The sequence below is a fragment of the Prionailurus bengalensis genome, chromosome A2, assembly GCF_016509475.1.
Source record: "Prionailurus bengalensis isolate Pbe53 chromosome A2, Fcat_Pben_1.1_paternal_pri, whole genome shotgun sequence".
Taxonomy (NCBI): domain Eukaryota; kingdom Metazoa; phylum Chordata; class Mammalia; order Carnivora; family Felidae; genus Prionailurus; species Prionailurus bengalensis.
Window position 1 is genome coordinate 68,851,043 of NC_057348.1, and position 13,151 is coordinate 68,864,193.

General features: G+C 49.1%; 1 protein-coding gene across 1 annotated transcript in view; it reads left to right on the plus strand.

Annotated features, from left to right (window-relative positions):
* Positions 1 to 13,151, plus strand: part of EGFR (epidermal growth factor receptor) — a 212,292-nt gene that overhangs the window by 185,037 nt on the left and 14,104 nt on the right. Inside the window, 3 exon segments of the mRNA XM_043588477.1 lie at positions 532 to 717; positions 11,679 to 11,834; positions 12,750 to 12,825. Of these exon segments, the coding sequence (XP_043444412.1) occupies positions 532 to 717; positions 11,679 to 11,834; positions 12,750 to 12,825 (418 nt within the window).

Sequence of the window (13,151 nt, forward strand, 5' to 3'; positions counted from 1 at the left end):
CTCTCTCCGGGGCCACTTGCAGGCTTGTGTGACCTCTGCTGGGAACTTTCACCATCATACCTCTGCACGCGTGTCTCCATTCAGCGAGAAAGGCATTACCAAGGCGTAGGGGCCCAGACACGGATTTCTGCAGCCCTGACAACATTTCAGGGTGCAGCAGCTTTGGCCTTCGGACAGAGGTCTTAAGAACAGAGACGTCAGCGGGTTCCGTTTTCATTCAGTGTGCTGTTGCCAAATGCTGCGTGGGTCTCTCTGTAGACGGAAAGCCTTGCTTCACACTCTCAGGGTCCCGTCTTCCACTCACGGGTCCTTTCACAGCCTAATATGTATGCAGTAGACCTCGCATGAGTGTAAATGTCCGTTGCACTGAATCTTTCATGGGCCGCCCCGTCCTCCACAAGTACACATTTTGGAACTCAAAATCACGTTTGCGCTTTGCTTCTTTTTACCCGGAAAGGGCTCTGCCTGCCTCTCCCGTCAGCCACCATAGGGGGACCTTTCTAATGCTTTCCTCTCCTCTCCTTCATGCAGGAAGCTTACGTGATGGCCAGTGTGGACAATCCCCATGTGTGCCGCCTCCTGGGCATCTGCCTGACGTCCACGGTCCAGCTCATCACACAGCTCATGCCCTTTGGCTGCCTCCTGGACTATGTCCGAGAGCACAAGGACAACATTGGCTCCCAGTACCTGCTCAACTGGTGTGTGCAGATTGCGAAGGTAAGTCGACGTGGAAGCCCACCCAGAGGGGTTGTGCACAGAGCAGGGCCCTGCTCCGAAAGTAGGGCAGAGATGCCCACTAAACAGGAGGTGCGGCTGCCTTAGCTCACGGTGCCTGTCCCTCATGGCCTGGGAGGATGCGGTCATTCGTGGGAGCCCCGAAGAAAAACAGCAAGGGGAAAAAAATAAAGACAGCTGGAAAATCGACAATTGGGTTCTCCATCCTGGGACAACTAAGTTTGCCGCAAGGGTACACGCGTGAGTGTGCTTGTGTACCCAGACACACAACATACGCTCTCCTTTATTTTGGTTTCAGTTGAATTGATTGCCTTTGGCATCAAATCAGTGCCTGTCCCACTGCACGTTGAAAATCTAATGATATGACTACATTTAAACAATTTTCTCTTTATTAGGTGTTAGTATGATTTGATGGCCAATGCTCTTATTTCTCTGGCGTCCTTTGTGTTGACTATTACGGTCAAGATGTGGCTTCTGCCCAGTCGGGACTTGATAACAAGGCAAGCAGGGAGGCTGAGGCCGAGACTGGGACTCAGATGGCAGTGTGGCTGTGACGACAAGGGCAGGTGCTGGGTGCGAGACCTGGCAGGTGAACAGGTGCTTCTGCTGCTTCACTGGGACTTCTCATGTGCCCACCCCTCCTCTGTTAACAGGCCTGATCCAGAGCGAGGGAGGGCAGATAACTCTGACAGTGGCCAGGTGGCCCTACCTGTGTGCTGAGGACAGAAGCAGAGCCATGTGCTGGGTATTTAACTACCCATCTGGCCTCCAAAGGACTTGTACTTTAATCTCAAAACTCCCCCCCCCCTTTTTTTTTAATGTTTATTTATTTTTGAGAGAGTGCGAGGTGGGGAGGGGCAGAGAGAAGGGGACAGAGGATCTGAAGCGCGCTCTGTGCTGACAGGCCGACAGCAGTGAGCTCGTTGCGGGTCTCGAACTCACAAACCGCGAGATCATGACCCAAGCCGAAGTCGGTTACTGAACCGATGGAGTGGACCAGGCTCCCCTCAGACCTCTCTCTCTTGATCCCAGCACTGCATCAGTTATTTGCAACCCAACTGGCCAAATTCTGTTTTTTCCTGGCAGTGTTTTACTGGGTTGAATTTGGGGAGTTTGTGGGCAGGCCCCTTTCTGAGCATGTATGTCATTGACATTGTCTGTCTCCCCAGTGCGGCAGGGTGTGGAGGGGTGTGCTGGGGCCACAGAGTCAGAAAGCCTGTCTTCCACCAGATGTTGTTTGGTTCCTGCCTGCTCACATCACCCCGCGTCGTGGTGGTAGTCAGTCCTGTGGAATTACTCGGCAGTGTTCTGATCTTAATTCCTAGCAGGTGTGCGAGGTGACTGATAGGACAAATAAAACATGTCTGGGGCACTGGCCAGCCAGTGGATGCCCATAATACCACAGGACAGACTCTTGCTGAGAGCACCGGCACCAAGGGAACGCAGGCTCCTTTCCTGAATCTAGGGTTCTGGGCCACGTTGGCCAAGTGGGAGGCCACCTCCCAGGATGACCAGAGAGCAGCACGTTGCTGTTTATTCCGGTGCCATCTACAGCTGCCGGAGGCTCCCAGCACCCTGGGAAGTGGGGGGGGGGGGGGGGGGGGGGCTCTCCTCCTCTCACCATCTCTAGTCGCCTGGTGTTCCTGTCATTCTCCCAGCCATACCCTGGCCACAGAGCAGAGGGGTTATTCATGTTATTAGAGAACAGCCCTGGAAGTGTGGGGAGCCATGCCTCCGATGCTGTGGTTTCATGAAAATGCTCATTATTTCTGTGACTGGTTTAGTTTCCTGAGGCTGCCACAAATTGTCACAGACTGGTGGCTTACCACAACGGTAACTCACCCTGTCATGACTCTGCAGCCCAGCAGTCCAAAATCAAGGTGCCAGCTGGGCCATGCCCTGTCTGAAGGCTCTAGGGAAGAATCTGTCCTTGCCTTTCCTTTTTTGGTAGTTCTAGACATCCCCAGGCTCCTGGCTGTGTCCCTCCAACCTCTGCCTGAGTCTTCACATAGCCTCCTTCTCTATGTCTCAGTCAAAATTGCCTTTTCCATTCTCTTAAAAGACACCTGTCACCCCTAAATCCAGGGTGATTTCATCCGAGACCTTTACCTGGTTACATCTCCAACACCCTGTATCCAAACAAACCAGGTCACTTTCTGAGGCTCCTGGTCAGCATGAAACTCAGGGACCCTATTCAGTCCGGAGCAGTGGCTGATCTGGGGGAAGAGGTGGTTAGCCCCAAGTAGGTTTTACTGAATATAGAATTATTCCTAGAGGTCTGCTCATACACTGACTCCTGAACCCAGAAATTCTCACTTAGCTTTCTTCCTCGATTATCTAAGGCAACAAACTGGGAGTATGGCCCTCCGTACCTTGCTTTATTTGCTTTATTTTCTTTTAAGCACATCTTGCTACCTGGGAAGATGTGGCTTATGTACTTGTTCACTCGAGTGTGTGCCCACCTGCCCCATCTGGAAGGTGAGCCCTGGAAGAGTGGGTGTCCTGGCCGCATCGCTACCCGGGGCAGAGCGTCCAGATCTCTGTATATCCACGGCTGGCTTCTCCTCCCAGATTCATGAGGCCCACTTCACCAGAGGGTGCCAAGAGACTGAGCATTTCTTCTCTAATTATCTCATGGCAACCACCAGCTCCACGAAAGTGACATTTCTTGCGATGGGGCACATAGCCTCAGCAAGTTTTGTCCAATACAGAACTGTGTTTACGAGTCAGCAGAGTGTAGATTCAAATCTCAGTGGTGGCATTTATTAGCCATGTGACCTCCGGCAAGTTGCTTGTCTTTTTGTGCCTAGTCTCTTTGGCTGTAAACGAGATTCTGCCATCGGTCCTCCCGGGTGGCGACGACAACCCCATTTAGCCTCTGTGACGCATCTATCATGGTTCCCGCATGCATGTGGTGCTCACTAAATGCTCCCTCTCTCCGTTTCTTGCCCCGTATTTTTGGCTAAGTTTTGTTGCATCAACAAGTGAAATCTAAGCTGAAATGCTGTCTTCCTCCAGTTGTACATCCGCTTTCATTTAGTAGAGCATCTCCTGTTTCCGGATCTTCTCGCAGTCGTGAGGTTTTTTTTTTTTTTTTTCCTCTCTCTCCTTTGCAACCTTACGTTTCAATCTGCCTGACCCCTGGTGTCTACAAAGTTGGAAGTGTATTTTACCCTAAACACCAGCTTCTCCGACCAAAATGGAAAAAAAAACCACACAAACATAAATATGCTGGTAGCCACAGCAAGGAGGAATTCAGCTTTGCCTGGGCCCTGTCATAGGAGTTACCAGAGTCCCCGAGTTGAGTTTCCAGGGCCTGAGAGTTCTGCAAGATCGTTCTCCGTATAACGTTACTCACAATTTCAGCCCGTTAATTGAAATCCACTATTCTGTCTATTGTACTTTGTTTAGCTCTACTTCACATTGATATTCTTCCAGGTGGTGGCTGTTAGCGGTCTGGGATAGATTTTCTCTCTAATTCAGAAGAGAAATCTTTTCCCACTCTATTTGAATAGCTGTAGTGATGGAGTGCCTGTCCCGGAGGGAAAGGAAAATAATGGTTTCCTCAGTTGTGAAGAGAGAAATTTGCTCTTGGGTTAGTGACTTTTTATCTAAGTATGAAATGCTGTTTTTGAAACCACCCAGAAACACTTAGTGGCTGACCAGAAACTAAACTCGTGGCATTTTTAAAGTGGGATGCATTGACTTATAAACGTCCTGCATTGATTTACAAAGGCATGGACTCTCTTGGGAAGTTTTCTCAATATTGATGGAGAGCTGCCCACTGTTAGGCAAGTTTATTTTCCTGGCTGAACTGCTGAGAGGACAAATTATATCACCTGGGCAAAAGGAAAAGAAAAGAGAAGGAGGAAGGGACTTGGTCAGGATGGGACTGGGAGAGCAGAAGAGAGCCACAGCCCCTCACCATACACGGTGAAAATGGATTCTATTCTCCGGTCTCAGGACCGCCACCTGCCCCTAGTCAGAAAGATCTTTGTTTCCTAAGCTCCTGGCTCATGAGGCTGGGTAGCTCCCACTTGCTGGGACTTAGCTGCTTCAGAAAGTGTATCCACTCTTTCTGGCTACATAAGGCAGCTAGTAAGTCCGAAAATATATCAGATGGCACAATAATGTTATAGTATGTTCTAATCTGAAAGATCCTATTATCCTATCATCCATCTCTTGGAAAATACCCCTCAGAGTATCCGTTGTCCCGCACATTATTGCAAAGTCCTGCAGGAAAGCAAGCTCTCCAGACTGTGCTTAATCCGTCATTTTCCCAAACCTTTGGGACGAAAGAACTTTCTCATCACCTAACCCTGATTAAGATCTCACGGAGTTGAGTTTTCAGGGAATTGGCATACATCACGGATCCTCGGGATCAGGCCCCAGTGGGGTTTGAAGACAGAAGGCAGGAGGCGGCAGAGGCTCTCGGGAAGACATGGGCTGCAGGGCCATTCTCTGACCACAGCTCAATGGGCACCAAACCATGCTTAGGTCAGGCTGTGAGATACAGTTTAATAAGGACAAACTTAAAAAGTTAGTTCAAAGCTTTCATTTTGGAAGTACACGAGATTACTTGGTGTGGTGTAAGTTTATTTGAAGAAGCCCCAGGTGTTTTCATGGGCCACACATTTGTCAGAACCGTCACTGCCTGGGAGCCGCTAAAAGGGGGAGAAGACAAGATGGGCAGAGCCATTCGCAGGTTATCAGGTCCAGGTGAGGAGAAAGAAGTGCTCGTTCTACCCTGATGTAGCCGGAACATTCCAGGCCACGTATGTTCGGTTCTGGGTGCCCCGTCATGAAACCCACGTTGACAAACTCTACTGTGGTCATAATAGATGAGCAGGGGTGTGAGAGAATGAAAATCATGCTGGCTGAAGAACTAAGAAAAGAACTACAGTCTGTTAGTCTAACCAGGGTGTCGTGGCAAAGAGACACTCCATTCTCTGGAACTTCAGATGCACAGGCTCCTGGTCCCGCCTGGGCTCTGGCCTTCCCACTCAGGTCAGCGCCCTCTACACTCCAGGTCAGGATTCATCAAGGTGAGGTTCAAGGTGCAGCCCAAGGGTGCTGATTCACCACTGACCTCTGCTCCGTCCTCAGAAAGGACGACTTCCAGGAGCTGATTCCCCTGCAAAGCACCCTCCTCCGTAAACACCTAGGCAACAAGACAGATCAGCAACAGAGCCAAACAGTAGATCCAGTTACCAGACATTTCAGTTATTTGGATTATTTTTTACTTATTCTCGAATGTTCCACAAAAGGTTACAGTTGCATTTAATCAACCTAAATGATCGCTTTGCAGGAAGTCATTAAAAAGCCAAAAGTTACTGTGCTATTAAAATATCAAAGCATCAAAATACCAACGTTTAGATATTCCATTTCATCATTTCTTGGGTGTGTATGTGCCAGTATTAGGAATCGTGTAAAATAGATGTATAAATAAGATGAAATTTCTTATCTCCCCAGTTTATAAGCCAGTGAGGGAACCGGAGCCACACAGCTAGCAGTGTTGCAGGGAGTGAATGGTCAGAGCAGGAGAGCTGGGTGCACGGAGGACAGACTCTCACAGGCTGCTATGAAGAACACACGGGGTCCGGCAAAGTGGGGAGGGGACGGGGGGGGGGGGCAGGGGATGGGCACACCAGCCTGTGCCTTAGACTCGAGAGTTCTGTGCTGGAGACGTGAGTGAGAGGCCTGACCTGCCTGTTGGCAGTGAGCACACAGTGAGAGGTGGCCATCCCACAGTGTCAGGAATGCAGAGCAGCTCAGGGCTCTGAGAGCTGGGCTGCTGCGGGAAGGGAAGGGCAGGGTGCGGAGCTAGAGAGGAGGAGGGGAGGCCACGGCAGGGCCAAGAAGACAGCTTCGGATGAAGAAAGCAAAGGGCGCCTCTCGGGAATTTATTCACGATCAGACTTTTTGGGAAAGTGGAGGAGTCGCGGCCTAATTCAAGCTCACAGCAAAAGGGAGGGAGAAGTGTGGGTGGATTTGGCAGTTCGGGGGAGATGATGAAGGGCTTTCACTGGGCACCATCCTGAGTGTTCTACATGGATTAACTTATTTAACCATCTGAGGAGCCCAGTTTACATATGGGGAAACTGAGGCACAGGCATGTGTAAGTCACTTGCCGAGGTCTTGAGCTAGTAAGTAGCAAAATCAGGATTGGGCCCCAGGCAGCCAGTCTCCCAAGTCCATACTGTTTTTTATTCTTCTCTCTTTTTTTTAAATATATTTATTTAAAGTGAAGTTAGTTAACATAAAGTTTCAGGAGTAGAACCCAGTGATTCATCACTTACATATAACACCCAGTACTCATCCTTAACAGGTGCCCTCCTTAACGCCCATCATCCATTTAGCCCATCCCCCACCGACCTCCCTTCCAGCAACCCTCAGTTTGTTCTCTATAGTTAAGAGTCTTTTATGGCCTGCCTCCTTCTCTGTTTTTATTTTTCCTTCCCTTCCCCTATGTTCATCTGTTTTGTTTCTTAAATTTCACACATGAGTGAAATCATATGATATTTGTCTGACTTATTTCGCTTAGCATAATACACTCTAGTTCCATCCACATTGTTGCAAATGGCAAGATTTCACTCCTTTTGATGTCCGAGTAAAACTCCATTGTATATATAAACCACATCTTCTTTATCCATTCATCAGCTGTTGGATGTTTGGGCTCTTTCCATACTTCGGCTGTTGTTGATAGTGCTGCTATAAACATCGGGGTGCGTGTGCTCCTTCAAATCAGCATTTTTGTAGTCTTTGGATAAATACCTAGTAGTGCAACTGCTGGGTTGTAGACTAGTTCCATTTTTAATTTTTTGAGGAATTTCTGTTCTATTTTCCACAGTGGTTACACCAGTTTGCATTCCTACCAACAGTGCAAAGGGGTTCTTCTTTGTCTGCATCCTCGCCAACATCTGTTGTTGCCTGAGTTGTTAATTTTAGCCATTCTGACAGGTGTGAGGTGATATCTCATCGTGGCTTTCATTTTCCGTACTCTTGCACTTGCTGTCATGGCTCAGGGCAGAACCCACAGACCAGTGAGCCTGGCTGGTCTCCTGTCCCCTCACAGTAGGATGTTGGTGCCAAACGAGCCCTGTCTGGGATTGGAAATTCTGACACTTTCTACCTCTTCTGGGTAGGGGCTCAGTGGTAGGTGAAACATACTGTTGAGTTTACTCTGCCAAAACCATCTGCCAACCTCTCTACTTCCTACTTTGTGCCATTTCCGTACTCACGAAGTCAGGGGTCAATGGACTCCCCATAGCTGTTTATGAAATAGAACAGAAATGGATCCCAGCCTCTCACTCTGGACTCCTCCCAAGAGTTGTAGGATGCTGCAGCCCTCAGGGAAAAGAGTCTGTAAATGTCAAACTCAACCACCCCCAGTTCTTTCTTCTTCCGTAGGTGGTATGCCAGAAAAATCCTTAATATCCGTGTGAAGCATATCCCTGGGCTTCTCTTGTGTGCATACAGGTTCCAAGCTGGCTCTTCAAATTCCCGTATAACCTTCATATTTCAAAATTCATCCTAGCTGTCCTGTAGTAATTAACAAAAATAAATATGTTGATTTAAATTAAAGAGAGGATCTCTTCAGGAAATGAGCTCCCCAAAGAGGCCCTACTGAGCCCGTGCTGATACAGCTTCCTGTGGTTCTCTGTGTAGATGGGCTCTTATCACATCTCTTATCTTTGCTGACTGGTTAAAATATAACTTTGCTGGGCACTGAGATGGTCTTTGAAACTGCCTCTATAGTGTGGGACAGACTTGATGAATAGAGTTTTATCTAAGTTCAAATGAGCCTAATCTTGCCGCCCCCAAATCATCTCTGATTTAAACCTCTCTGGCTGATTAGCTGGTGCTCCAGAGGATGTAAACGGCTCTTTCCTCCACATTCCCAAGGCTTCTCTAAAGACCGATGTTCTGAGAAAACGTCACAATTTATTAAAGTGGTTCTGGTCCTTTAAAGACCGGAGGGTCTTTTTGTTTGTTTATTTGGAGTTTCTTCGACATCTGAGGCAGCCTTTGGGCCAGCATGCGAGTATCAGTAGGAAATTAGGTCTGGGTCCCAATGGTGGTCTTAAGGACCCAGAGCACTTGGTCTGACCGGCCTCTAGACCCTCTGGGGCGGCTCTCAAGGTGGTCATGTGGGTGCCAGGACCCCAGCACCAGAGTGGCTTTCTTTGGAGGTGTATTTGGAATGCCTGGCACATCATCAGTGCTCACAACTGTCCACTGCTCTGATCATTCATTCATTCATTCATTTTTCAACAACTTTTGTGCAAATGTGTCCAGTGCACAGATTGTTAGGCATTCCAGTAGGAAGAATGAAAGGTTTGAGATGGTAGTTAGACGAAGCTGGAAATTCCCTCTAATGTCTCCCCTTGGGGATCTTGTGAACTCAGAGCACAAATTTGAAATAAAGCGAGAGGGATAGGGCAAGATTGACGGGCTCCCGTGTGTCAGGACTTAATGTGTGATCATTACTATATGAATGTGCAATAGCTACGTGATCCCTACCACTGAGGAAATCTTAGGGAAAGGTCTGATGAGCACGCAAGCCATGCAGGGTGGAAGGAAAAAGAGAAAACAAGGGCAAGAGAGAGGAGGAAGGAGGGAGAACAAGTGAGCTAATACAGCCTGGAATGCACATGTTGCGCTAACCAGGCGAGAGGCCAAGCTCAATTAACCCTTTTGGAATGGGTAAGAGTACACCATATTTAATAGAGGACTTACTCTTGTATAAGAGACAGGAGGACCAAGCAGGAACCAAAGGAGAAAAGGAAGCTGATGAATGGAGCCCCCTGTGAAGGGGTCGTGGGGAGAGGTGACAGGGTGTAGTAAGTCAGCCTTCTGTTTGGAAGTGTTTTCTCAGCTTCTGTTCCTTCCCTCTCACTCTCCACAGGCCATTCCTAAATAATAATCCCTAATTTGGAAACGCTGTCCCAGGGAGAGCCTGCTGGTTTCCTCTTGAGTAGACGTGAGCCCTATTAACCTTATTATGCAGCACCTGAGAAATCTTAGAACGGGGGCACTTAAGTCAAACAGTATCTTAAACATTCAGGAACTTTCTAGATAGTACCACAGAGAAGGGAGACATGGGAATTAATCATTTTTTTCCCAAGGAAAGAAAAACATTGAAGCCCTCAAAAATAGCCCGCAAAGACTAATTACTGGTAGCATCTTCCTAAGATCCTACTTTCCTATGAGGGTTAGTTTTGCTCTAGAAAGAAAAAATTGGGGCACCTGGGTGGCTCAGTCTGTTAAGCGCCCGACTTCAGCTCAGGTCATGATCTCACAGTTCATGGGTTCGAGCCCCACGTCGGGCTCTGTGCTGACAGCTTAGAGCCTGGAACCTGCTTCGGATTCTCTCTGTCTGTCCCTCCTCTGCTTACGCTCTGTCTCTCTCTCAAAAATAAATAAACATTAAAAAAAATAATAAAAAAATTTTAATGTCACTTCACTAATAATGTTTACCTAACATCCATGCAAAAGGAAGCAAAGAATTTGCCAGAAAATCTGGGAATCCATACCTACCTACAGGTACTCCCTTCCATTGCCCCTACATGGAAGTCCCGCCATAGCTACAAAAAAGCTAGAGAGTAACGCAGGGTCAGTGAAGCCCATTTGGTTCCATTTCATGCATTTCAATAAGCATTTCTGTGCCTGTCTTTACTGGGGACCTCATGAGTGTCGGCTGTAAAGGAGGTTGGAAACCTGGCCCATTCTCCCGGCTGGAGAGAGAGAGGCACATTTGTGAGTAAGTGGGAGAGAATGTGGGACAAACAACATAAGATGTCTGCAGAACTTAATGGCTTCTCCCACCTGCCAGACTGGCCCTGCACAGAGGTGAGAGCTGCCACGCTCATGTCAACAGGTTGGAGCTTGGGAGGGTCCCAGGGAGCTTGGCTGAGCCAGGCAGGCATGGAGCAAGGAGGAGTAGCGGCCGGAAGTGACCTCACTTGCCAGCAGGAAGTGCGCACGACAGACCCCAAGAAAGCTGTGGGCAAGGACAGGAGTTGAGGGGTAACACTTCTGGGAATTCAGGTGTCAGGCAATGTGCTGGGTGCTTCTCAAGTATTCTTTCTTTCTTTTGCTTTAGCAGTGACTCTGGTTACAACAGAATTAGGGCGGCAACCCAAAGAGGGGGTGGGAAGGGCCACCTTGTAAAAGCAGATGCAGTATCCACGTGATTGCAATGAAAATAAAATCAAACTGGAAAAAGAAACAATCTTCTCTATTGGTAGCGAATCCCGTCAGGTCGTCCAGGGAAGCAGGAGGGGAGTGTGGCTTCACATCACCCAGAAGCAGGGCTCTGCCCCAGCCTGGTGAGCACCCTTACCTTCCCTGCTTCGTAGGTCAACTAAGCACAGGGAAGGGGACACCAGGCAGGGGGCGCGGTTGCCCGAGTCCAGACAGTCGTCCAGCCAAGTCTCAGCCCTACAGCAGACTTCTGGCTCTGTCACTATTTAGTAGGTAGTTACTGGGGCGCGTGGGTGGCTCAGTCGGTTGGGCGTCCGACTTCGGCTCAGTTTGTGGGTTCGAGCCCCATGCCGGGCTCCGTGCTGACAGCTCAGAGCACGGAGCCTGCTTTGGATTCTGTGTCTCCCTCACTCGCTGCCCCTCCCCTGCTTGCACTCTGTCTCTCTCTCTCTCTCTCAAAAATGAATTACCATTAAAAAAAAAATTTAGTAGGTGGTTACTAGTGTTGAAGGTGCAAGTAACTGTGTCCTGCAGGGGAAGCACACAGATGGGTGCAAACACAAAGTCCCTGACGCAGAAAGCTCAGAGCCTGTGTGAAGATGGCCTCAAATCCCTGTGCGCAGGCACCAGCTCTCCCGAGGGGAGCGCCTTGCCATCTTTGTATGAACCCAGGTCTGCGCTCTCCAGGGGAGTCGGCTAACCAGTGCGTTCCTTCACCGCACGGCCCCATGTTTCAGGGCATGAACTACCTGGAAGACCGGCGCTTGGTGCACCGTGACCTGGCAGCCAGGAATGTCCTGGTGAAGACGCCACAGCATGTCAAGATCACAGATTTTGGGCTGGCCAAACTGCTTGGCGCCGAGGAGAAAGAATACCACGCGGAAGGAGGCAAAGTAAGAAGCTGGCTGGTAGACCAGCAAGCATTTTCTTGCCAGCAAACTGACCCATGTAGGGGACCTTCTCAGAAGTTCTGGGTGAGGTCACAGCAGCTGCCCTGACACCTGGGTCGAGCCAGGGTCGTCTTCTGGCCACGCAGGCTGGAGGCGCTGCTTTGAGAGCAGGATTTGCTGGGAGAGTGGGTATAGATGGTTCTATCACGTCCAGAGGCCAAAGCCACAACTGTGAGCCAGCTCTGTCTTCAGGTGACCATTGGCCAGGGTTAGGTTTCAGCCTCCTCCTCCAGGATATAGCACCCTTCAAAGGAGCATCTGGGAAGTGTTACAGCCAATTTGGTGGCACACAGCTCTTGAGGACATCTTAGAAATATGGAAAACTCCCCATGCTGTTCTAGAGCTCCCGAGGGTCTCCGTGACTCTTGTAGAGTTGGCTCCCTCCTCCCAGACAGGCTTGAGGGTCTTCCGTGGGACTCTCTCCCAGCACTGAGGGGTGCAGGTCCCCCAGGATTTCCGAAGTGGCTGTACCCCTCTTAAGCTTCATTCTGGCCTCTATGGCTCCAAGCAGCTTCAAACACCCCTAAACATGAGGTGGCTAAGACCACAGTGCACGACCAGGGCCCCCAGCCCCCAGCAGGTGCACCCAGTTCACCAGAAGAGCCCACAGACCAAAGGTCCTCAGCTGAGGCATTTATGAAACTGCATGTGGGGACCAACAGAATAGCCCTGTTTTCTACCAGGTATTAAACTTGCTCCTCCCGCTGGCGGGGGGAGCACTGCTCCTGGGGTACTGGGGTACAGTGGCCTGGCTCTCCCACATTTATCACTTGTAATTTGTTCCAATGTGATCTAGTTTTTTTTCAACAGAGGTAAGCTAACAGTTTACCTTATTACTTTTTCTCTCATCCTTCCAAGGTGCCTATCAAGTGGATGGCTTTGGAATCAATTTTACACCGAATTTACACCCACCAAAGTGACGTCTGGAGCTATGGTGAGTCAAAATCTTGATGCTAATGAATGCGTACTGAGACTAAGCCGGCTTGTATCGTTTGTTGATTTACATTATATGCTCTGTCATCCAAATACTGTCTTTTGAGACAATGGCTGATAATAGTGTCCTCGTTGCTGTCTATTATACTAAGGACATGACAAAGGAAATTGAGTCTAACTACCACACTGCCTGTCACTGGAGATGTCAGTGAACTAGTCAAGAGGGGGGAAAGGGAGGGAGAGAGAGCTTGGACTTAGGAAATGCCTGTACCTGTGACATCAAACCAAACTTGACCTCCTGCCATGGATTTCAAGTGAACCAAAGGC